The following is a 27,907-nucleotide window of genomic DNA, read 5'->3' as shown; positions in this document are numbered from 1 at the left end:
TCTTTTATTTCTACAATTTCTTTATTTTGGAAGTATTTTAAAGTAAAATATTGAAATCTTTGTAAATTCTTACCAAAATATAACTATTTGAAAAGAAAAATATTAATTTTCACTATTCTTAAAATTGAAAAATTAATAAATAAAATGAAAATAAATATAAAATGAATGTCGAGAGCGTGAATCGAACCTACGGCCACTGTCTTACACGTTCACACTCGGATTAAACAGAAACATACCCTCCTTCGGAGACCGAATTTCAAGCCACATGATTATTTATTCATTTATATTCTATAATGGTGCAAATCCCTGCATGAAAGCCATGTGTATATCAAAAAGAATGATTCTGCGCATGCCCAGAATCTCGAACCGAAATTAGTCTTTTATTTATAAAATTTCTTTATTTTGGAAGTATTTTTAAATAAAATATTGAAATCTTTGTAAATTCTTGACAAAATATAACTATTTGAAAAGAAAAATATTAATTTTCACTATTCTTAAAATTGAAAAATTCATAAATAAAATGAAAATAAAAATAAAATGAATATCGAGAGCGCGTATCGAACCTAAGGCCACTACCTTGCAAGTTGAGACTCGGACCACAAAGCCACATACGATCGGATGGAAGAACGAAATTAAAGCCTCATGATTATTTATTCATTTATATTCTATAATGGTGCAAATCCCTGCATGAAAGCCATGTGTATATCAAAAAGAATGAGTCTGCGCATGCCCTGAATCTCTGACCGAATTTAAACTTTTATCTCTACAATTTCTATATTTTGGAATTATTTTTAAATAAAATATTGAAATATTTGTGATTTCTGGTGAAAATATAACTATTTGAAAAGAAAAATATTAATTTTCACTATTCCTAAAATTGAAAAATTAATAAATAAAATGAAAAAAAAAAGTAAAATGAATTTCGAGAGCGCGGATCGAACCTACTCCCACTGTCTTACACGTTGACACTCTGACCACAAAGCCACATACGTTCCGATGGAAGAGCGAATTTAAAGCCTCATGATTATTTATTCATTTATATTCTATAATGGTGCAAATCCCTGCATGAAAGCCATGTGTATATCAAAAAGAATGATTTTGCGCATGCCCAGAATCTCGAATCGAAATTAGTCTTTTATTTATACAATTTCTTTATTTTGTAAGTATTTTTAAATAAAATATTGAAATCTTTGTAAATTCTGGCCAAAAAATAACTATTTAAAAAGAAAAATATTAATTTTCACTATTCTTAAAATTTAAAAATTAATAAATAAAATGAAAATAAAAATAAAATAAATATCGAGAGCGCGGATCGAACCTACGTCCCCTCTCTTGCACGTTGACACTCGGACCAAACAGCCACATACTCTCCGTTCGGAGCCTGAATTTCAAGCCACATGATTATTTATTCATTTATATTCTATAATGGTGCAAATCCCTTCATGAAAGCCATGTGTATATCAAAAAGAATAATTCTGCGCATGCCCTGAATCTCTGACCGAATTTAAACTTTTATCTCTACAATTTCTATATTTTGGAATTATTTTTAAATAAAATATTGAAATCTTTGTGATTTCTGGTCAAAATATAACTATTTGAAAAGAAAAATATTAATTTTCACTATTCTTAAAATTGAAAAATTAATAAATAAAATGAAAAAAAAAAGTAAAATGAATGTTGAGAGCGCGGATCGAACCTATGGCCACTACCTTGCAAGTTGACACTCGGATACCAAAGCCACATACGATTTGACGGAAGAACGAATTTAAAGCCTCATGATTATTTATTCATTTATATTCTATAATGGTGCAAATCCTTGCATGAATGCCATGTGTATATCAAAAAGAATGATTCTCAGCATGCCCAGAATCTCGAACCGAAATTAGTCTTTTATTTCTACAATTTCTTTATTTTAGAAGTATTTTTAAATAAAATATTGAAATCTATGTAATTTCTTTTCAAAATATAACTATTTGAAAAGAAAAATATTAATTTTCACAATTCTTAAAATTGAAAAATTATTAAATAAAATGACAATAAAAATAAAATGAATGTCGGGAGCGCGGATCGAACTTAAGGCCACAGTCCTGGACGTTGACACTCGGACCAAACAGCCACATACGCTCCGTTCAGTGACCGAATTTCAAGCCATATGATTATTTATTCATTTATATTCCATAATTGTGCAAATCCCTGCATGAAAGCCATGTGTATATCAAAAAGAATGATTCTGCGCATGCCCAGAATCTCGAACCCAAATTAGTCTTTTATTTATACAATTGCTTTATTTTGGAAGTAGTTTTAAATAAAATATTGAAATCTTTGTAAATTCTGGTCAAAGTATAACTATTTGAAAAGAAAAATATTAATTTTCACTTTTCATGAAATTAAAAAATTAATAAATAAAATGAATGTCGAGAGCGTGAATCGAACCTACGGCCACTGTCTTGCACGTTCACACTCGGACCAAACAACCACATACAATCCGTTCGGAGACCCAATTTCAAGCCACATGATTATTTATTGATTTATATTCGATAATATTGCTAATCCCTGCATGAATGCCATGTGTATATCAAAAAGAATGATTTTGCGCATGCCCAGAGTCTCGAATCGAAATTAGTCTTTTATTTATACAATTTCTTTATTTTGTAAGTATTTTTAAATAAAATATTGAAATCTTTGTAAATTCTGGCCAAAATATAACTATTTAAAAAGAAAAATATTAATTTTCACTATTCTTAAAATTTAAAAATTAATAAATAAAATGAAAATAAAAATAAAATGAATATCGAGAGCGCGGATCCAACATACGGCCACTCTCTTGCACGTTGACACTCTGACCACAAAGCCACATACGATCCGATGGAAGAACGAATTTCAAGCCACATGATTATTTATTGATTTATATTCTATAATGTTGCAAATCCCTGCATGAAAGCCATGTGTATATCAAAAAGAATGATTTTGCGCATGCCCAGAATCTCGAATCGAATTTAAACTTTTATCTCTACAATTTCTATATTTTGGAATTATTTTTAAATAAAATATTGAAATCTTTGTGATTTCTGGTCAAAATATAACTATTTGAAAAGAAAATATTAATTTTCACTATTCTTAAAATTGAAAAATTCATAAATAAAATGAAAATAAAAATAAAATGAATATCGAGAGCGCGTATCGAACCTAAGGCCACTACCTTGCAAGTTGAGACTCGGACCACAAAGCCACATACGATCGGATGGAAGAACGAAATTAAAGCCTCATGATTATTTATTCATTTATATTCTATAATGGTGCAAATCCCTGCATGAAAGCCATGTGTATATCAAAAAGAATGAGTCTGCGCATGCCCTGAATCTCTGACCGAATTTAAACTTTTATCTCTACAATTTCTATATTTTGGAATTATTTTTAAATAAAATATTGAAATATTTGTGATTTCTGGTGAAAATATAACTATTTGAAAAGAAAAATATTAATTTTCACTATTCCTAAAATTGAAAAATTAATAAATAAAATGAAAAAAAAAAAGTAAAATGAATTTCGAGAGAGCGGATCGAACCTACTCCCACTGTCTTACACGTTGACACTCTGACCACAAAGCCACATACGTTCCGATTGAAGAGCGAATTTAAAGCCTCATGACTATTTATACATTTATATTCTATAATGGTGCAAATTAATGCATGAATGCCATGTGTATATCAAAAAGAATGATTCTGCGCATGCCCAGAATCTCGAACCGAAATTCGTCTTTTATTTCTAGAATTTCTTTATTTTGGAAGTATTTTTAAATAAAATATTGAAATCTGTGTAATTTCTGGTCAAAATATAAATATTTGAAAAGAAAAATATTAATTTTCGCTATTCTTAAAATTGAAAAATTAATAAATAAAATGAAAATAAAAGTAAAATGAATGTCGAGAGCGCAGATCGAACCTACGCCCACTGTCTTGCACGTTGACACTCTGACCACAAAGCCACATACGCTCGGATGGGGGGAACGAATTTAAAGCCTCGTGATTATTTATTCATTTATACTCTATAATGGTGCAAATCCCTGCATGAATGCCATGTGTATATCAAAAAGAATGAGTTTGCGCATGCCCTAACTCTCTGACAGAATTTAAACTTTTATCTCTACAATTTCAATATTTTGGAATTATTTTTAAATAAAATATTGAAATCTTTGTAAATTCTGGTCAAAGTATAACTATTTCAAAAGAAAAATATTAATTTTCACTTTTCATGAAATTAAAAAATTAATAAATAAAATGAAAATAAAAATAAAATGAATGTCGGGAGCGTGAATCGAACCTACGGCCACTGTCTTGCACGTCCACACTCGGACCAAACAACCACATACAATCCGTTCGGAGACCCAATTTCAAGCCACATGATTATTTATTGATTTATATTCTATAATGTTGCAAATCCCTGCATGAATGCCATGTGTATATCAAAAAGAATGATTTTGCGCATGCCCAGAATCTCGAATCGAAATTAGTCTTTTATTTATACAATTTCTTTATTTTGTAAGTATTTTTAAATAAAATATTGAAATCTTTGTAAATTCTGGCCAAAATATAACTATTTAAAAAGAAAAATATTAATTTTCACTATTCTTAAAATTTAAAAATTAATAAATAAAATGAAAATCGAGAGCGCGGATCCAACATACGGCCACTCTCTTGCACGTTGACACTCTGACCACAAAGCCACATACGATCCGATGGAAGAACGAATTTCAAGCCACATGATTATTTATTGATTTATATTCTATAATGTTGCAAATCCCTGCATGAAAGCCATGTGTATATCAAAAAGAATGATTTTGCGCATGCCCAGAATCTCGAATCGAAATTAGTCTTTTATTTATACAATTTCTTTATTTTGTAAGTATTTTTAAATAAAATATTGAAATCTTTGTAAATTCTGGCCAAAATATAACTATTTAAAAAGAAAAATATTAATTTTCACTATTCTTAAAATTTAAAAATTAATAAATAAAATGAAAATAAAAATAAAATAAATATCGAGAGCGCGGATCGAACCTACGTCCCCTCTCTTGCACGTTGAGACTCGGATACCAAAGCCACATACGATTTGACGGAAGAACGAATTTAAAGCCTCATGATTATTTATTCATTTATATTCTATAATGGTGCAAATCCTTGCATGAATGCCATGTGTATATCAAAAAGAATGATTCTCAGCATGCCCAGAATCTCGAACCGAAATTAGTCTTTTATTTATACAATTTCTTTATTTTGTAAGTATTTTTAAGTAAAATATTGAAATCTTTGTAAATTCTGGCCAAAATATAACTATTTAAAAAGAAAAATATTAATTTTCACTATTCTTAAAATTTAAAAATTAATAAATAAAATGAAAATAAAAATAAAATGAATATCGAGAGCGCGGATCGAACCTACGTCCCCTCTCTTGCACGTTGACACTCGGACTAAACAGCCACATACTCTCCGTTCGGAGCCTGAATTTCAAGCCACATGATTATTTATTCATTTATATTCTATAATGTTGCAAATCCCTGCATGAAAGCCATGTGTATATCAAAAAGAATGATTTTGCGCATGCCCAGAATCTCGAATCGAATTTAAACTTTTATCTCTACAATTTCTATATTTTAGAATTATTTTTAAATAAAATATTGAAATCTTTGTGATTTCTGGTCAAAATATAACTATTTGAAAAGAAAAATATTAATTTTCACTATTCTTAAAATTGAAAAATTCATAAATAAAATGAAAATAAAAATAAAATGAATATCGAGAGCGCGTATCGAACCTAAGGCCACTACCTTGCAAGTTGAGACTCGGACCACAAAGCCACATACGATCGGATGGAAGAACGAAATTAAAGCCTCATGATTATTTATTCATTTATATTCTATAATGGTGCAAATCCCTGCATGAAAGCCATGTGTATATCAAAAAGAATGAGTCTGCGCATGCCCTGAATCTCTGACCGAATTTAAACTTTTATCTCTACAATTTCTATATTTTGGAATTATTTTTAAATAAAATATTGAAATATTTGTGATTTCTGGTGAAAATATAACTATTTGAAAAGAAAAATATTAATTTTCACTATTCCTAAAATTGAAAAATTAATAAATAAAATGAAAAAAAAAAAGTAAAATGAATTTCGAGAGAGCGGATCGAACCTACTCCCACTGTCTTACACGTTGACACTCTGACCACAAAGCCACATACGTTCCGATTGAAGAGCGAATTTAAAGCCTCATGACTATTTATACATTTATATTCTATAATGGTGCAAATTAATGCATGAATGCCATGTGTATATCAAAAAGAATGATTCTGCGCATGCCCAGAATCTCGAACCGAAATTCGTCTTTTATTTCTAGAATTTCTTTATTTTGGAAGTATTTTTAAATAAAATATTGAAATCTGTGTAATTTCTGGTCAAAATATAAATATTTGAAAAGAAAAATATTAATTTTCGCTATTCTTAAAATTGAAAAATTAATAAATAAAATGAAAATAAAAGTAAAATGAATGTCGAGAGCGCAGATCGAACCTACGCCCACTGTCTTGCACGTTGACACTCTGACCACAAAGCCACATACGCTCGGATGGGGGGAACGAATTTAAAGCCTCGTGATTATTTATTCATTTATACTCTATAATGGTGCAAATCCCTGCATGAATGCCATGTGTATATCAAAAAGAATGAGTTTGCGCATGCCCTAACTCTCTGACAGAATTTAAACTTTTATCTCTACAATTTCAATATTTTGGAATTATTTTTAAATAAAATATTGAAATCTTTGTAAATTCTGGTCAAAGTATAACTATTTCAAAAGAAAAATATTAATTTTCACTTTTCATGAAATTAAAAAATTAATAAATAAAATGAAAATAAAAATAAAATGAATGTCGGGAGCGTGAATCGAACCTACGGCCACTGTCTTGCACGTCCACACTCGGACCAAACAACCACATACAATCCGTTCGGAGACCCAATTTCAAGCCACATGATTATTTATTGATTTATATTCTATAATGTTGCAAATCCCTGCATGAATGCCATGTGTATATCAAAAAGAATGATTTTGCGCATGCCCAGAATCTCGAATCGAAATTAGTCTTTTATTTATACAATTTCTTTATTTTGTAAGTATTTTTAAATAAAATATTGAAATCTTTGTAAATTCTGGCCAAAATATAACTATTTAAAAAGAAAAATATTAATTTTCACTATTCTTAAAATTTAAAAATTAATAAATAAAATGAAAATCGAGAGCGCGGATCCAACATACGGCCACTCTCTTGCACGTTGACACTCTGACCACAAAGCCACATACGATCCGATGGAAGAACGAATTTCAAGCCACATGATTATTTATTGATTTATATTCTATAATGTTGCAAATCCCTGCATGAAAGCCATGTGTATATCAAAAAGAATGATTTTGCGCATGCCCAGAATCTCGAATCGAAATTAGTCTTTTATTTATACAATTTCTTTATTTTGTAAGTATTTTTAAATAAAATATTGAAATCTTTGTAAATTCTGGCCAAAATATAACTATTTAAAAAGAAAAATATTAATTTTCACTATTCTTAAAATTTAAAAATTAATAAATAAAATGAAAATAAAAATAAAATAAATATCGAGAGCGCGGATCGAACCTACGTCCCCTCTCTTGCACGTTGAGACTCGGATACCAAAGCCACATACGATTTGACGGAAGAACGAATTTAAAGCCTCATGATTATTTATTCATTTATATTCTATAATGGTGCAAATCCTTGCATGAATGCCATGTGTATATCAAAAAGAATGATTCTCAGCATGCCCAGAATCTCGAACCGAAATTAGTCTTTTATTTATACAATTTCTTTATTTTGTAAGTATTTTTAAGTAAAATATTGAAATCTTTGTAAATTCTGGCCAAAATATAACTATTTAAAAAGAAAAATATTAATTTTCACTATTCTTAAAATTTAAAAATTAATAAATAAAATGAAAATAAAAATAAAATGAATATCGAGAGCGCGGATCGAACCTACGTCCCCTCTCTTGCACGTTGACACTCGGACTAAACAGCCACATACTCTCCGTTCGGAGCCTGAATTTCAAGCCACATGATTATTTATTCATTTATATTCTATAATGGTGCAAATCCCTTCATGAAAGCCATGTGTATATCAAAAAGAATAATTCTGCGCATGCCCTGAATCTCTGACCGAATTTAAACTTTTATCTCTACAATTTCTATATTTTGGAATTATTTTTAAATAAAATATTGAAATCTTTGTGATTTCTGGTCAAAATATAACTAATTGAAAAGAAAAATATTAATTTTCACTATTCTTAAAATTGAAAAATTAATAAATAAAATGAAAAAAAAAAGTAAAATGAATGTTGAGAGCGCGGATCGAACCTATGGCCACTACCTTGCAAGTTGACACTCGGATACCAAAGCCACATACGATTTGACGGAAGAACGAATTTAAAGCCTCATGATTATTTATTCATTTATATTCTAGAATGGTGCAAATCCTTGCATGAATGCCATGTGTATATCAAAAAGAATGATTCTCAGCATGCCCAGAATCTCGAACCGAAATTAGTCTTTTATTTCTAAAATTTCTTTATTTTGGAAGTATTTTTAAATAAAATATTGAAATCTATGTAATTTCTTTTCAAAATATAACTATTTGAAAAGAAAAATATTAATTTTCACAATTCTTAAAATTGAAAAATTATTAAATAAAATGACAATAAAAATAAAATGAATGTCGGGAGCGCGGATCGAACTTAAGGCCACAGTCCTGGACGTTGACACTCGGACCAAACAGCCACATACGCTCCGTTCGGTGACCGAATTTCAAGCCACGTGATTATTTATTCATTTATATTCCATAATTGTGCAAATCCCTGCATGAAAGCCATGTGTATATCAAAAAGAATGATTCTGCGCATGCCCAGAATCTCGAACCCAAATTAGTCTTTTATTTATACAATTGCTTTATTTTGGAAGTAGTTTTAAATAAAATATTGAAATCTTTGTAAATTCTGGTCAACATATAACTATTTGTAAAGAAAAATCTAAATTTTCACTATTCATTAAATTAATAAATTAATAAATAAAATAAAAATAAAAATAAAATGAATGTCGAGAGCGCGGATCGAACCTACGGCCTCTGTCTTGCACGTTGAGACTCGGATACCAAAGCCACATACGATTTGACGGAAGAACGAATTTAAAGCCTCATGATTATTTATTCATTTATATTCTATAATGGTGCAAATCCTTGCATGAATGCCATGTGTATATCAAAAAGAATGATTCTCAGCATGCCCAGAATCTCGAACCGAAATTAGTCTTTTATTTATACAATTTCTTTATTTTGTAAGTATTTTTAAATAAAATATTGAAATCTTTGTAAATTCTGGCCAAAATATAACTATTTAAAAAGAAAAATATTAATTTTCACTATTCTTAAAATTTAAAAATTAATAAATAAAATGAAAATCGAGAGCGCGGATCCAACATACGGCCACTCTCTTGCACGTTGACACTCTGACCACAAAGCCACATACGATCCGATGGAAGAACGAATTTCAAGCCACATGATTATTTATTGATTTATATTCTATAATGTTGCAAATCCCTGCAAGAAAGCCATGTGTATATCAAAAAGAATGATTTTGCGCATGCCCAGAATCTCGAATCGAAATTAGTCTTTTATTTATACAATTTCTTTATTTTGTAAGTATTTTTAAATAAAATATTGAAATCTTTGTAAATTCTGGCCAAAATATAACTATTTAAAAAGAAAAATATTAATTTTCACTATTCTTAAAATTTAAAAATTAATAAATAAAATGAAAATAAAAATAAAATAAATATCGAGAGCGCGGATCGAACCTACGTCCCCTCTCTTGCACGTTGAGACTCGGATACCAAAGCCACATACGATTTGACGGAAGAACGAATTTAAAGCCTCATGATTATTTATTCATTTATATTCTATAATGGTGCAAATCCTTGCATGAATGCCATGTGTATATCAAAAAGAATGATTCTCAGCATGCCCAGAATCTCGAACCGAAATTAGTCTTTTATTTATACAATTTCTTTATTTTGTAAGTATTTTTAAATAAAATATTGAAATCTTTGTAAATTCTGGCCAAAATATAACTATTTAAAAAGAAAAATATTAATTTTCACTATTCTTAAAATTTAAAAATTAATAAATAAAATGAAAATAAAAATAAAATGAATATCGAGAGCGCGGATCGAACCTACGTCCCCTCTCTTGCACGTTGACACTCGGACTAAACAGCCACATACTCTCCGTTCGGAGCCTGAATTTCAAGCCACATGATTATTTATTCATTTATATTCTATAATGGTGCAAATCCCTTCATGAAAGCCATGTGTATATCAAAAAGAATAATTCTGCGCATGCCCAGAATCTCGAACCGAAATTAGTCTTTTATTTCTACAATTTCTTTATTTTGGAAGTATTTTTAAATAAAATATTGAAATCTATGTAATCTTTTCAAAATATAACTATTTGAAAAGAAAAATATTAATTTTCACAATTCTTAAAATTGAAAAATTATTAAATAAAATGACAATAAAAATAAAATGAATGTCGGGAGCGCGGATCGAACTTAAGGCCACAGTCCTGGACGTTGACACTCGGACCAAACAGCCACATACGCTCCGTTCGGTGACCGAATTTCAAGCCACATGATTATTTATTCATTTATATTCCATAATTGTGCAAATCCCTGCATGAAAGCCATGTGTATATCAAAAAAATGATTCTGCGCATGCCCAGAATCTCGAACCCAAATTAGTCTTTTATTTATACAATTGCTTTATTTTGGAAGTAGTTTGAAATAAAATATTGAAATCTTTGTAAATTCTGGTCAACATATAACTATTTGTAAAGAAAAATCTAAATTTTCACTATTCATTAAATTAATAAATTAATAAATAAAATAAAAATAAAAATAAAATGAATGTCGAGAGCGCGGATCGAACCTACGGCCTCTGTCTTGCACGTTGACACTCGGACCAAACAGCCACATACACTCCGTTCGAAGGCGGAATTTCAAGCCACATGATTATTTATGCATTCATATTCTATAATGTTGCAAATCCCTGAATGAACGCCATGTGTATATCAAAAAGAATGATTTTGCGCATGCCCAGAATCTCGAATCGAAATTAGTCTTTTATTTATACAATTTCTTTATTTTGTAAGTATTTTTAAATAAAATATTGAAATCTTTGTAAATTCTGGCCAAAATATAACTATTTAAAAAGAAAAATATTAATTTTCACTATTCTTAAAATTTAAAAATTAATAAATAAAATGAAAATAAAAATAAAATGAATATCGAGAGCGCGGATCCAACATACGGCCACTGTCTTGCACGTTGACACTCTGACCACAAAGCCACATACGATCCGATGGAAGAACGAATTTCAAGCCACATGATTATTTATTGATTTATATTCTATAATGTTGCAAATCCCTGCATGAAAGCCATGTGTATATCAAAAAGAATGATTTTGCGCATGCCCAGAATCTCGAATCCAAATTAGTCTTTTATTTATACAATTTCTTTATTTTGTAAGTATTTTTAAATAAAATATTGAAATCTTTGTAAATTTTGGTCAAAATATAACTATTTGAAAAGAAAAATATTAATTTTCACTATTCTTAAAATTGAAAAATTAATAAATAAAATGAAAATGAAAATAAAATAAATATCGAGAGCGCGGATCGAACCTACGTCCCCTCTCTTGCACGTTGACACTCGGACTAAACAGCCACATACTCTCCGTTCGGAGCCTGAATTTCAAGCCACATGATTATTTATTCATTTATATTCTATAATGGTGCAAATCCCTTCATGAAAGCCATGTGTATATCAAAAAGAATAATTCTGCGCATTCCCTGAATCTCTGACCGAATTTAAACGTTTATCTCTACAATTTCTATATTTTGGAATTATTTTTAAATAAAATTTTGAAATCTTTGTGATTTCTGGTCAAAATATAACTATTTGAAAAGAAAAATATTAATTTTCACTATTCTTAAAATTGAAAAATTAATAAATAAAATGAAAAAAAAAAGTAAAATGAATGTTGAGAGCGCGGATCGAGCCTATCGCCACTACCTTGCAAGTTGAGACTCGGACCACAAAGCCACGTACGATCGGATGGAAGAACGAAATTAAAGCCTCATGATTATTTATTCATTTATATTCTATAATGGTGCAAATCCCTGCATGAAAGCCATGTGTATATCAAAAAGAATGAGTCTGCGCATGCCCTGAATCTCTGACCGAATTTAAACTTTTATCTCTACAATTTCTATATTTTGGAATTATTTTTAAATAAAATATTGAAATCTTTGTGATTTCTGGTGAAAATATAACTATTTGAAAAGAAAAATATTAATTTTCACTATTCCTAAAATTGAAAAATTAATAAATAAAATGAAAAAAAAAAAGTAAAATGAATTTGGAGAGCGCGGATCGAACCTACTCCCACTGTCTTACACGTTGACACTCTGACCACAAAGCCACATACGTTCCGATGGAAGAGCGAATTTAAAGCCTCATGATTATTTATTCATTTATATTCTATAATGGTGCAAATTAATGCATGAAAGCCATGTGTATATCAAAAAGAATGATTTTGCGCATGCCCAGAATCTCGAATCGAAATTAGTCTTTTATTTATACAATTTCTTTATTTTGTAAGTATTTTTAAATAAAATATTGAAATCTTTGTAAATTCTGGCCAAAATATAACTATTTAAAAAGAAAAATATTAATTTTCACTATTCTTAAAATTTAAAAATTAATAAATAAAATGAAAATAAAAATAAAATAAATATCGAGAGCGCGGATCGAACCTACGTCCCCTCTCTTGCACGTTGACACTCGGACCAAACAGCCACATACTCTCCGTTCGGAGCCTGAATTTCAAGCCACATGATTATTTATTCATTTATATTCTATAATGGTGCAAATCCCTTCATGAAAGCCATGTGTATATCAAAAAGAATAATTCTGCGCATGCCCTGAATCTCTGACCGAATTTAAACTTTTATCTCTACAATTTCTATATTTTGGAATTATTTTTAAATAAAATATTGAAATCTTTGTGATTTCTGGTCAAAATATAACTATTTGAAAAGAAAAATATTAATTTTCACTATTCTTAAAATTGAAAAATTAATAAATAAAATGAAAAAAAAAAGTAAAATGAATGTTGAGAGCGCGGATCGAACCTATGGCCACTACCTTGAAAGTTGACACTCGGATACCAAAGCCACATACGATTTGACGGAAGAACGAATTTAAAGCCTCATGATTATTTATTCATTTATATTCTATAATGGTGCAAATCCTTGCATGAATGCCATGTGTATATCAAAAAGAATGATTCTGCGCATGCCCAGAATCTCGAACCCAAATTAGTCTTTTATTTATACAATTGCTTTATTTTGGAAGTAGTTTTAAATAAAATATTGAAATCTTTGTAAATTCTGGTCAAAGTATAACTATTTCAAAAGAAAAATATTAATTTTCACTTTTCATGAAATTAAAAAATTAATAAATAAAATGAAAATAAAAATAAAATGAATGTCGAGAGCGTGAATCGAACCTACGGCCACTGTCTTGCACGTTCACACTCGGACCAAACAACCACATACAATCCGTTCGGAGACCCAATTTCAAGCCACATGATTATTTATTGATTTATATTCTATAATATTGCAAATCCCTGCATGAATGCCATGTGTATATCAAAAAGAATGATTTTGCGCATGCCCAGAATCTCGAATCGAAATTAGTCTTTTATTTATACAATTTCTTTATTTTGTAAGTATTTTTAAATAAAATATTGAAATCTTTGTAAATTCTGGCCAAAATATAACTATTTAAAAAGAAAAATATTAATTTTCACTATTCTTAAAATTTAAAAATTAATAAATAAAATGAAAAAAAAAAGTAAAATGAATGTTGAGAGCGCGGATCGAACCTATGGCCACTACCTTGCAAGTTGACACTCGGATACCAAAGCCACATACGATTTGACGGAAGAACGAATTTAAAGCCTCATGATTATTTATTCATTTATATTCTATAATGGTGCAAATCCCTTCATGAAAGCCATGTGTATATCAAAAAGAATGATTCTGCGCATGTCCAGAATCTCGAACCGAAATTTCTCTTTTATTTAAACAATTTCTTTATTTTGGAAGTTTTTTACACCATGTTTAAAACAAATTCCCGAGGTGTAATGAGAATCTTAGACCCTTGAGATGCACTCGAGGCAAGAGGTTCGGTGGCTAGATCGGCAGTGTGTATCATTGTATTTTGTTGGTCTTCTGTTCGAAGCTGGAGAGCAATAAATAATTTTATAATTTTTCTATTTTTTAAAATAAATATTATCGGTCGCTCTCGAGATTCGAACAGAAGACCAGCAAAATGCAAGTACACACCCTGTCGATCTACCCACCAAGTCTCATACATCGAGAGCGTCTGAATGGTCTAAGATTCTGATTAGGACTCGGCAATATGTTTTTAGAACGGTGTAAATATGGTTTTAAAAGCACGATACTAAGAATAGAAGAAATGCTGGGGAAAATCGGGAGAAATGTTCAGAAACGTAAAGGAAAAGTTAGACAGAAATAGTTAAAATTTTTGAGTAAAACTGGAAAAGATTCTGAAAATACTAGGAAAAAATAGAGGACAATGCATTTCGACCCATTAGACGACTAGTGCACTGTAGTCCCAATGTATCAATTGGTCGGTGGCTAGCCATCTGAGTGACTAGTCTACTAGGGATCAAGCTAAGAGGTTACTTTTTAGGCTTGGCGTTAAGGGTAGTCAATGCCCTCGGAGATAACTTAATCAATAATTTTTGAATATTTTTTTTCCTTCAAATCAGAAATTTTGATTTTTGTTTTATAATGGGAATAAATCTTTAATCTATGTCATTTAAAATCATTCTTTTTCTCTTGATGTAAGTTTACATTGTGCATTTATTCAATCTGCGAATTATTGTTGGCTTTATAATGATATTAGAATACGTACATTAGGCAACGCCTTTCAGATGACTGTATTGTGGTTAACGCGTTTGCAATACTGTGTATGGGGAAAGTCATCGGTTCGAACCGTGATGCGAAATGTGATTTTTCTCTTTCGTTTTTAACTCATGCATTTCAATTCAAAAATTTAATCAAATTTCTCAAATTCCGTCAGCAATTTTTGAGTATGTTCTTTTCTTGATGAAAGATAGAAGAAATATTTTTCTTGAAATCAGAAATTTTGATTTTAGTTTTACATTGGGAATAAATCTTTGGTGCATCGGATTTAAATGCATTCTTTTTCTCTTGCCATAGGTTTGAACATTTATTCAATCTTCTAATTATTGTTAGTATTATCATGATATTAGAGTACGTATATTTAACAACTCCAACAATTTTGACAGAAATTGCAATTCTGAGTCAAAATTTGGTATCAATCGGTTGGTAAAAATGTGTCTAAAACACACATTTTCTTTGTAGAGCGTATGTGAGAATGTTTTTTGGTGATACCACTGCCGCTGGTTTAATCCCCATGATTTCAAAACTACTGATTCTTAAGAAAAAGATATACAATGGACAATTTCACTGCCTTCATGTATCCTGACAACCATTAATTATTTTTCGTTTTGAAGACCGCACCAGAACGAAGCAATACAATTTATAATATCCGGACAATCATTAATGGTTTGGAAGATTTAATATAATATTCTTCATCGATTTTTCCTCTTTCAAGGAAACTTTTTCTGTTCGGTTCTTTTCTTTCATATGGAATACTTGCAATTTTATGAAGGAAATTTCTAAGAATTCATAAAAATAGTTAGTGCCGTTAGGGAGGAAGAGAAATTTAAACTGTAGGTGTAGCTATCCCTTTGAGATGATGTCAGAGTTTGACATTCCCGTCAAACTTCAGTCAGTGGAAAACTGTGAGATGAGTTCAATATGTTGAAAGTTGTGCTGTGAAATATGTAGTTCTGAATTGAATTTTTCAGTATCGATGAATGTTCCACCATTGAGTTTTCATTACGAGTTTGAATTAACCATAATATTTCGGCAGCTGCACGAAAATCATGTTTTCCGTATGGTGAGTTATTAATGAATGACTGTACGAAATTGACTCAAATGCGTCTGGAGGAGGATCTTCAGGAGGATTGAATAAAAGTATTTTATTATTGACAGAGCTCTGTTTAAAGATGGCATCAAGCGCAATACGCATCAAACGAATATTTGCATAAGATTTGAGTAACTGTACATTATATTTGACGACGAATCAATGGTTGTTCAAAGAGGATAATCCAGCTATATTTGTCAGAAGATTAGGATCACAGAGGGCAACCGTTCAAATGCATCTTTGTAAACGTAAGAAGAATCAAACTTTGTAACTGAGAACATCGCAACATGAACTAGAGGGAAAACAACATCCTCCCCCCCCTTCCAGCGGCTCAACTTTTACCATACGACAAAAAGGCTGAATTTCTGGGTTAGATATTGATACGTCAAACAATATTGGTCATCTGCTGTTTTGCAAGCATTTGCCACGAAATGAAATATTTATTAATGGAAGGTATTCCTATGAGTTGGGTGAAATGACTTTTATTGTACGCTTTGAATGCTTAAAGAGTGGCAAAACCATCATAATCGAGGTATACACGTCTTAAATGCAAGAGGTTGCGGATACTGTTTCGAAAACAGTATTAGTCCAAAGAATACTGTAGTGAATGAGTAGTTCCATTTTTGATATTAAAAGGGTAAGTAATTCTACTTATAGAAATTTTTATAAACTTAACGTTAATTTTTATTGTTTAATTCTTATGAGTATTCTTTAGTGTTGCATGTGATCATTATTCATCTTTAAATACGTTATCTATTTAGAGTTTTTTAAAAAATGCTAGTAGATTTAAAACCACCATGAAGTCATGTCACTAAGTTCAAAAACTGTTCGATAAGAAAATTGCTAGCTATTCGACTTGAACGATGTTAAATCCAACAATTCTAAATTTGGTGAGATAAAAGTTTCGAGACATTACTACAATTTTGTCTGAAACATTCTTCTAATGAAAAATATTCTCATTGCTATAGTATGTCAGCATTTTACACTTTTGGAAACGTAGTATTTTATATTTTTATATTCTGTTTAAAAGACATTGAAATTACAGCGGTAAGTACATATGAAACTTTCAATCTGTAGCAGTTTGAAATAGTTCTTTCAAATTAAATTTACGAACTAAAGAAAAATTTCTTAGAAATTTTAATGCCTCTAAAATTCAAATAACATTTTGCATTAAAATGGCATTTCTTAAATAATTCTTATTCTGGATTCGTCAAAATTAATTTTTCGATGAATAACTAATTTAAAATTTGATTTCTTCAGTTTGTCATAATTCGGAAAGAATTGTAAAAGAATAAACGTTTTCTGTTCATAATTTACTTTAAAAAGTAACTCTAAATGTTTTATTAGCAGTAATAATACTTTCAATTATAAAACGAAATTTAATTAAATTCTTTATAGAATGATTACTAGCCGATCATTTTTAATTTTCTTACAAAACTGCTATAGATGTACAACTCAACAAGAGAAAAAAAAAGTAAGCAAATCAGTATTAGGGTTACTAAGAAAATTATTCGACTTGGTTTTCTGGGTTACTATTTTGGCGACAAACTCAGGGGCACACTAAACGATTAAACTAATCTGAAAACGTCTAAAAATCGATAACAATTGAAGGAAAAATTACTTAAAAATCAAGTTGTTATCATTGAAAAGATAAAATTTTTAATCGGTAAGATGCTGCAAATCCTATCGAAATAATTTCCACCACTTTGTTGTAAAATGGCCCAAATGCTGCTGCCTTCGAACCTCTGTATCACTTAGCAAGAGCATTTCTTTGCTTCCGTTTGAGCGATTGAACTTGGGTCTGTTTTCAGGGATAATTTAAAAAATGCAAATGAAATACACTCAATCACTGTACAAAAACGAATCAAATGAAAAAATACATGTATTTTAAATAAAACAAGAATTTTAAAACGAGTAGTTCAAATTTAGTGTTAATTTTAATACGTTTAATTGAAAATTCACAATTTGCAGGCATGAAACTAATATCAGTAAACAAAAAAAGTTTAATTTTAAAATGTTAAATTTTTTTATTTTTTATTTTGGAATTTTATTTATAGTTGCGAAGATAAAAGATGAAAAATTGGTTAATCTCTAATTGAATATTTAATGAGGTTTTAAACTTCGAATAGTTAACAATATAAGTTGTCTTGCCTTAAATTTTAAGTGCGCTAAATTAGGTGAATTAAGTGTAATTGTTTAGGAGATATGGAATATACGTTATAAATTTTTTCATATTAAGATTTATCAAATTTAAAATGAATCTTATTTTGAAAATAAATTTTATTTAATCATTTTTTACGTATAATTTTCCCATTTTTTAATATTGCTCTTTTTACAACAATTGTCCTCATTATTTTAGTTATTCAATATATATAATCACGGTAATTACAATGGGTAATACATAATTGATCTTCGGTAAATTATCTAATTGTAGACTGTGACGAAATATAAATTTCTGGTAGACTTAATTCACATGCGAGTTCTCACAATTATCTTCCAAAATATTAATACAATTTTTCTTTACAGGCCCAGTTTTCCCAAAAAAGAATTCGCAATAGGAATAAAAGCAAAAATCTTTTTCATGTATGTCCAGCTGTCAAGTCAGGATCAAGCAATTTCAAGCTACCTCATACTATCGTCGAATATCCTGCTATTTTTCCAAGCTGTCGATTCATATTCTACATGAAGATAACAAATGGATTACGATAAAGAAAGTGGCGAGCAGGACTCGCACTTCGGCATGTTATTTCCATTCGAACTTCACTGCACAAAGTAAGATCTGATGATTTTAGAATATTGGCTTGTCAGAACTGGCTGTAAGGCATTTAGGCGATAAATTTTTCCTATTAATTCAGACTAACTTGGGATATGATTTTAAGGCATCTTAACATTTTTCTAATATTTAAAATCTGAATACGTGCAATTCGGAAAGCTACAAAATGGTAAAAAAAAATGAACAATTTATAAGATAGAAAGATATCGTCCAAGAACAATTACTCCGCCGTCAAAAATTGGATATTATATAAATGATGAGTAACTGAATTTCTACGACAGATTTTTCAAAATAAATTTAAATTCATAAATTTTTTTAATTTATAATTTCACTTCCAGTTCTTATAAAAGTCATCAAATAATATATCATCTAATTAGGATGCATAATAAATCCATATTGCAAATGGTTATTAAAATGAAAAGACAAAGTAAGAAGTAAGTTAAAAAAAGAGTCAGGATGATTAATATTGAAGGTAATTATTTGTCCCTTTTTTATTACGGTTATACCGAGTTCGGTTAAGTGCAATCTTCTATGGGATGCAGTATATTGGATTCTCATAAAAAGGTGATTATTAGAATTTAAGAAATTTGAGAGAGCGGTACATTAATTTTTCGTTTTAAGAAGGAAATAAAATTCAAAAGATTAAGCTAAGATTTAGGGTAGGAATAGGATACAAATGAGATTGTTCAAATTACTTTTGGAAAATTTGGATCAAATATGTCGCATGAAGAAAAGCATTGGCAAAATTCTATAAATTTGATTAAATGAATTGAAACTACAAATCAACCAATAAAAACTAAATACAAGTCAGTTAAAATGCAGTTCAGAGTTTAAATTTTACTAATCATTTTCTTTAACGTTAAATTCTCTTCAGACAATACTGTATTCACCTTTCTCATACGCAAAGACGGGAAACTAATATTTCTGTAAGTTGAGTCGCACATTATCTCTTAATATGAATTTTTTGCCTTTTTTTAGCATAAATGAGGATTTTTTAACACAGAACAAACTATTATATATTTGAATAAAATGAATAGATGGTTACTGTTCGTCATTCATCACTAAACAGTTTCTGCTGAAATTATTTTATCGATCTTAGAACTCAAAATCAGCAAGGAGTTATCTAATATCGAATCGCTTTAAGTTTTTAGACAATTTCACATTACGATTTGACTACTGATATGACATTAACTTCAGTTTTATTGACCAAATTGAAGGAAACTCGTATTTTTCTTGTCTTGCATCTGTGACATCCATTGTAATACTAGAATTTCTAATTCCTGTTAATTAAAATTCGGTATCTATGCATCGAAATCTTCTTACTGACAAATATTTTCTTAGATTTCATTTAGTGTTGTGAACTGTCACTCCATTTAGCTAAATGTTGAATTTTGAAGAAATTTTTATCAAGACTCACAGATTTTTGGACTTTGTACTTGGACATAAAACTCTGAATCTAATTATTTTGGACACGCTTCACATCCTGCACTCTGTCCTGTTTTCTGATTTAAATTCTACTTGCCAAAAACCGTCGATTCATTCAGCTTTCCATCAAGGTAAACGATTGCGTAGTTCCATATTCGTTGTGATTAGACGTTTCTTTGGTAGAAATTAGCCTGAGCAATTTTTTTTAACAAATAACATAATTTAAAAACTTCAAAAGAAAATGTTTCAAGAGTGGAATTTGATAACATCTCCCCGGACAAAAATCAGATAAATTACATTCATGTTGTAAAACTTATATCCCTGTAATTCTTTAAAATTAGATCACTTTTCATGTAATATATCTATTGTGCGAATCCTGATCTTTAGCGCATCGTTGTACTTTGTAACCGAAATATGAACACCAAAATTTGTTGGATTCTAAATATCAATGAAATTGATAGTAATCAATGAAATAGAATCCCATCAATGAAATATACATAAATATATGAAAATCTTCAATGTTTTTCTCCGGTGTTTGGCTTTCGGGCCCATATAAGACTTGTATTTAAAACATCTTGGATTAATCAAAATCGCCAACAGATGGAAATTTCACTAAACAGCATTTAACTGTTTCTAAGAAACGAAATGTAAATTCTAATCTCTCTTTAATGATCATTTGTATTTCTTTCAACAGGGAAAGATGCATATTATAATTACTATTGATAATATTTTGATGGAATAATTCACTGTCAAAGGTGTGTTTTTAGCTAGGCAGTACATGTCTTGGAAGAATTGTCGGGAAAATGTAGGAAGGTAGGGAATGTGAGAAATGTTTGAAAGGAATGTGAAGGAATATTTGAGAGCTATTTTGTATTAAAAGCACTATAATTGTTTAGTAATTTGGCCGACTGTCGCTTAAGGGATTAAAATTTTTACACGCGCTTCATAAATTCAGATTTCTGATTTGAAACGTTTTATTTTCAAGAAAACAATAAAATCATTGTTCAACATAAACTTATTCTTCTTTTCATATTAATTAATTAATCAGTCTTGGTGGCAGTATTAAATATGACATTATTTAAACTAGTTTACCGTCAATTGCTTTTAGAGTATTTAAAACCAGGATTTATAACTTCTTTAAGAGAATGGTGACTATCAGATTTCTACATAAATAGAATAGTCTTTTATTGACAAATTTATGCAAATAATGCGCTGCCATTGAACTTCAATGTTAATGCCGAAAGAATAGAGCAAAATCTGAATAACAGAGCAATATGTACAGGTATACTACCTTGGAGTGAATGTTTTAGTTTTTCTGGGACATGCAGATAATTAGTTGAAACCTCGTTCTATATAGACCGTAGATTACTTTGATCTTAAAACGAAAAGTAAATTTTTTAGATGAAAACAGATCTGCAACGATCAGTATAGAAGGAATGGCACTAGGCGCAAATATTTTCCCGGCTCTATTTTTCTATAAACACAATTTTATCTCTACAGACATCAAAGGTTTGCTATAGTGTACTTCCCTCCCATCCTGTGTTACGTAACTTTGGAAGTTGTAAGCTGTGCTGAGTGATACTATTCCTGCAGTATGTATAAGGAAATTTGTTTAGGATTTCAATGTTGGATTTAAAATTATGATTCATTGACATGAAACGTTGCAGAGGATTTTATTAATGAATACCGCTGATATTGATAGTGGACTTGTTTGCTGTTAAATCTATGAGCCGCTGTAAAGTAGGCAATTTATATTCTTGGACTGTGTGGGGCATGGTGGTGTGGGGAATGTGTTGGAACTGAGGGTGTCATGGTGGAGTGGGTAGCGCATGGTTGTGGAATTGTGGGTGTCATAGTGAAAGTGATACGTATGGTAGTTGAATTATGAGTGTCCTAGTGAAATGGGCAATACGTATAATAGGTTAACTGTTTTTGCCGTAATAGTGTAAATGCGTATTGTTTTATTGGAACAGAGTGGGTATCGTAGTTGAGAGTGATGTATGAATTTTGGAGGTGGTGGCGGAATGGGTAATGAGTGCATGTGGTGTTGGAATTGTGGTGGCGGAATGGGTAATGAGTGCATGTGGTGTTGGAATTGTGGTGGCGGAATGGGTAATGAGTGCATGTGGTGTTGGAATTGTGGTGGCGGAATAAGTAATGAGTGCATGTGCTGTTGGAATTGTGGTGGCGGAATGGGTAATGAGTGCATGTGGTGTTGGAATTGTGGTGGCGGAATGGGTAATGAGTGCATGTGGTGTTGGAATTGTGGTGGCGGAATAAGTAATGAGTGCATGTGGTGTTGGAATTGTGGTGGCGGAATAAGTAATGAGTGCATGTGGTGTTGGAATTGTGGTGGCGGAATAAGTAATGAGTGCATGTGGTGTTGGAATTGTGGTGGCGGAATAAGTAATGAGTGCATGTGGTGTTGGAATTGTGGTGGCGGAATGGGTAATGAGTGCATGTGGTGTTGGATTTGTGGTGGCGGAATGGGTAATGAGTGGGTTGTTGGAATTTTGGAGGTGGTGGCAGAATGGGTAATGAGTGGGGTGTTGGAAATGTGGTGGCGGAATGGGTAATGAGTGCATGTGGTGTGGGAATTGTGGTGGCGGAATGGGTAAAGAGTGCATGTGGTGTGGGAATTGTGGTGGCGGAATGGGTAATGAGTGCATGTGGTGTGGGAATTGTGGTGGCGGAATGGGTAATGAGTGCATGTGGTGTGGGAATTGTGGTGGCGGAATGGGTAATGAGTGCATGTGGTGTGGGAATTGTGGTGGCGGAATGGGTAATGAGTGCATGTGGTGTGGGAATTGTGGTGGCGGAATGGGTAATGAGTGCATGTGGTGTGGGAATTGTGGTGGCGGAATGGGTAATGAGTGCATGTGGTGTGGGAATTGTGGTGGCGGAATGGGTAATGAGTGCATGTGGTGTGGGAATTGTGGTGGCGGAATGGGTAATGAGTGCATGTGGTGTGGGAATTGTGGTGGCGGAATGGGTAATGAGTGCATGTGGTGTGGGAATTGTGGTGGCGGAATGGGTAATGAGTGCATGTGGTGTGGGGATTGTGGTGGCGGAATGGATAATGAGTGCATGTGGTGTGGGGATTGTGGTGGAATGGGTAATGTGTGTGTGTGTGTGTGTGTGTGTGTGTGGTGCTGGGCTTGCGGCGGTATTGGCGGGGGGGGGGTAATGAATGGAATTGTATTAGTTGGTGGTTAGCAGTATAACAAATACGGGGAGTGCAAGAGCAGTCGCATTTGGTGAGCGGGGGGCGGTACGAGAGGCCTTTTTTGTGCGAATTGTCATCATCGCTCATCGGTAAATCGTAATTTAACGGTGCTAATTCAAGAAATATTTTAAATGATTTCTTATGGTTAAGGTAAATAAATTCTTGTAAATTAAAGCATGTTTGTTGTAGCGTATTATGAGAAATTGGTATCGTGTAAAAATGCTCATTGAATTTCTCTTAATTGTAAATTTTGATGTTAAAAATACGAATTCTATAGTTTTTCATTTTTTTTTATTCAGCTAAGTATTTAAACCATATGCCTTCTGTATGGGTAAAAATGAAAATAAATTCATTGGAACTTAATGCAACCATGCTTTGAAAATGCATCCCTGATGGTTTGAAAATAAGATGCCCGCAGAAATTTTTATCGAATAAGTTTTTCTAAAAGTTAGATGATATAGCATAAAATAATTTGAACGGTTTTATTATTGGCAGTCTTACGAAACAGAATTATTATAGAGCTTCAGAAAATCTCGCTTTTGGTTAGGATTTAGTATTAACACGGAATTTAGAGAGCTGTGTTCAGTAATTAAACTAAAACGGTTAATAACATCCTTGTTAATTTTTTACTTTCTACTTTAGGCAGCTTGGCTCAAACATTTTATCCAAGTCATATAGATTAAAACCCGATCTCATGGATTGATATAGAGCTTTGAGGATCTTAATTTTTTAGTCTTTCTTGTCTAATTACTGAATATTCGTAACAAAGTTGCCCTCGGCCATCTCTAATGTTTGAATGCTGATTTATGTATATATCGAGACTGGAAACTTAAAGAAATGCAGTCTTTTCAAATTTTTTGAATCATTGAGAAATAACCCTCAATGCTTAATTTTCTGCTTTAATGCTGAAAGCGAATCTCTCCTTAATGTTTTTTTTAAGTACAGAAACGATCCGAACCTAACGGTTATCTATTTGACTTCTCGAATTCATTCTTTTTGAATCTGAAACTTCAATATTTCTTTTATGAAATATATTTTATTAAATTTCTTCTCAAAATGAACTGAAGACCGTAAATTTCTGACCGGATATTTTTTATAGTTTTGAAATATTAAGTATCACTGAAATATAACATTAGCCATCTATCTCGTTCTTTCATTTCTTAATTTCTAATAATCATTCTTCTATGAGGAGACGTTATACCGTATTCCATTCCGTGATTACGCATAATTTCGAATTTCGATTGGTCGTAAAAGAAACGCATAATTATTAACGTATCATAAATAAAAATACTAATTGTATCGAAAGCGATTCTGCACATTAAGATTAAATTATTTTTTATAGAGGGTGAATTTGTCGGATATATCGAAATTGGAATGGCGACAGGTTCCGAGCATATGAACAAATAATTGATTCGTTTTAATGAATCGAACAAAAGTGATTCGATAAAAGTAAAGCTAGGACGAATCTCCTATAAGTGTAGATGCATAGGACTTAGCATTTGAGATTATTGAAAATAATTTCGAAACAAAATCAGGCTGAGGTTAATCAATTTCGGGGACAACACGAATATCAAGATTTATAACTAGAATCAAACGGTTTCATTTTCTTTAAGGAAATTAATCCCTAAAGCAGCAACGAAAACGAGAACTAGAAATGAAACCATTAAACGATCCTAGGAATTCAATTTTTAAATAAAATAAAATCCATTTTGGATTATTCAATTGATTTATTTAGCTACTAATTTACATAGTATGTTGAATTTTCGACTGTAAGGAAAAATTTCGAGAACGAAATGCTTTTATTTGATAAATTGTTCATTTTTCCCCTTTTTAATTTTTCTAATTGCACTTTATTCCAATTTTATCAAACTGAAAATTATTAAAATGCATTAGAATCGTATCACGAGATTGCCTGAATGAATAATTAAAATTTACTTCCTAATGTCACAGCTGGTTTTCATCGAGGATTTCAAAATGATTTGCACCTGCTTGCATAGTGTGATTGACGCTTCCTTTGGAATTATTCTCAAGCCTTTGTGGATAAAAGTGTAATAAAAATCTATGATGTGAATTCTTTACAAAGTCATAGAAAATGAAACTGTAAATCTGCCTTCAGAAAGGAAATGAGACAGCTAATGTATACCCTTTAGTTTGAATTTTGTCTATTCAAAAATGATCCATTAAACCGAAAAATTTCAAGACATTTAGGAGATATTGGCAATAGAACAACTAAACTCGCCAAAAGAAAAAAATCTTGCAGTCATGAGTGAAAAAAAAATCTTCCTAAAAATGAATTGCACATACATAAAATTATGTACAGCTTGTAAATAGTTTACATATTTCCAATTTGCTTATATCGTTTTTAGATATTAGAATCTGCAAAAAGAATGTGCTTTGATACGTTTTGTTAATAAAATCAGAATCGAATTCGGATGAAACAGGGTAAAACTAAACTTCATTTAGTAATAAGAAATCAAGAATATCAATTTCTATACAACACTTGGGGAGACGGAATAAAAAGAGTTAGGATTATTGAATATTAAGGTCTTGAGTTTTTGATCTGAAATTTTTTATTACAGAAACTGAAATCTGAATAATAGTTCGGTTATTAAACTCTGAAATTTTACATCTGACTTGGATTTACTTTGGAAGAAATTTTTCTTTTAGATATTTCACTACGATCACAGCTTAAAATAATTTTCTGCTATTGAAGAAATAAGAATATCAATTTATGGTTAGATTATCGCTTTCAGTGTTTGATATTACATATCCTTTTTCTTAACTGCTTGCAACGTATGACATTTTATGAAGGTTGGAATACTTCAGAAGAATGCTTTGGAATGTATCCCTGCTTTCTAAGGATCATTAATTTGATTTGCAGAATCTTATTGCCTAACATTTCTGCATATTCATAAATTTTATTCAATCATTTAGAAAATAAAAAATATGCAATCCATAAATCCTATTGGTATATAAAAATAAGTATACTGCAATTATGTGGCATTGAAACTAAGATATTCCATAATTATGTGAATATACAGAATAAATGCCATCCCACTTTACAACTATTCAGTCTTTCGATCAGAGTCTTCCATCAAATATTGCATACAAAGGAAAATATTGTCTTTATATATATTTATACTCAACTATATAGTCAGTGAAACTATAAAGTATATGAATTCACCAACATGTGTTGATTATCATGCTACAGAGAAAGACTACTCCTTTGTGGCTGCTGATTTCTTGGATCCAGAGACCACTTTGAAATCCAGAAAAACCTTAAATCAAGGCCAAATTTTCAAGACCTGCAGAAAATGTTTTCTCTGGAATAGAAAGAAGCTTTTAAAGTTCAAGTGTTTGGTAAGTTGAAATATAATTCAGAAACAAAATTTTTATCTGGGAAGGAAACTTTGTCATCTAAAAAAATTATGTATTCATAGTACATTTCTAGCTTGCGCTGCTTTTTCTTACATGTAATATATGCATAAACCAGGGAAGTCCCAGATGAACCTTAGTGTAAATGCTTAGTGGTTAAACAAATTTTATTTAAAATATCCCTTTACTTAACAGGTTCAATTCCATATCTAGATGCACTATAAAATGGTTTCTGGAGTATGTAGACTTTGTTAATGGTACATTAACTTTTAATTTGTTTTTACTAATTTTTTTTGTACAGTTGATTTAGGCAAATCGCTATTCTTACTCTCAATATTGGTTTTTCTCTACTCATTACAAAAAAAAAAATATTCGTATCTAACTTGCATAAATTCTTGTTTCTTTTCCAGATATTATTGGAAGAATTTTAGAAAAAGATGGACCTGCATCAACAGTCCGGAGAAATGATCATCTTGGATCGACTGCAAGATCTTGAACTTCATGGCTCTTACAAGCATATAATACAAATGGAGCAATATCCAACACCATTTTTAGCTGACAGCTTGGGAACTTAATAGAACTGGCAAGATGCATAGTTTCCAAGATATTTTAAAACGAACTATAATTTATAAATTCAATGAATCATTCAAAATTCTTATAACTGGAAAGAAATTAGAATTTAATTCATCTAACTAAATGATTTCATTCGTAAATCTAAAAATGAAATGGTAGAGTGAGAAATAATAACATTTCATTAATTTCTATAAACCATCACTTTGTGAAGAATGTATAATTCGTGCAGTGAAAATATTCCTTATATTTGCTTAATTGTCGGATAATTTAATTCGTGTTTGCCTATTTTATTTATCGTC

General features: G+C 30.7%; 1 protein-coding gene across 1 annotated transcript; it reads left to right on the top strand.

The window, feature by feature from the left end:
* Positions 1-23,002: 23,002 nt before the first annotated feature.
* LOC129971697 (keratin-associated protein 5-10-like) lies at positions 23,003-27,531 on the top strand. Its single transcript, XM_056085674.1, has 2 exons — positions 23,003-23,549; positions 27,446-27,531. The coding sequence occupies exons 1-2, from the start codon at positions 23,003-23,005 to the stop codon at positions 27,529-27,531; spliced, it is 633 nt and encodes a 210-aa protein (XP_055941649.1).
* The last annotated feature ends 376 nt before the right edge of the window (positions 27,532-27,907 follow it).

Source organism: Argiope bruennichi, chromosome 6, assembly GCF_947563725.1.
Source record: "Argiope bruennichi chromosome 6, qqArgBrue1.1, whole genome shotgun sequence".
Classification (NCBI taxonomy): domain Eukaryota; kingdom Metazoa; phylum Arthropoda; class Arachnida; order Araneae; family Araneidae; genus Argiope; species Argiope bruennichi.
Note: the sequence above shows the minus strand (reverse complement) of the source record. Positions and strands in the feature narration are given on the sequence as shown.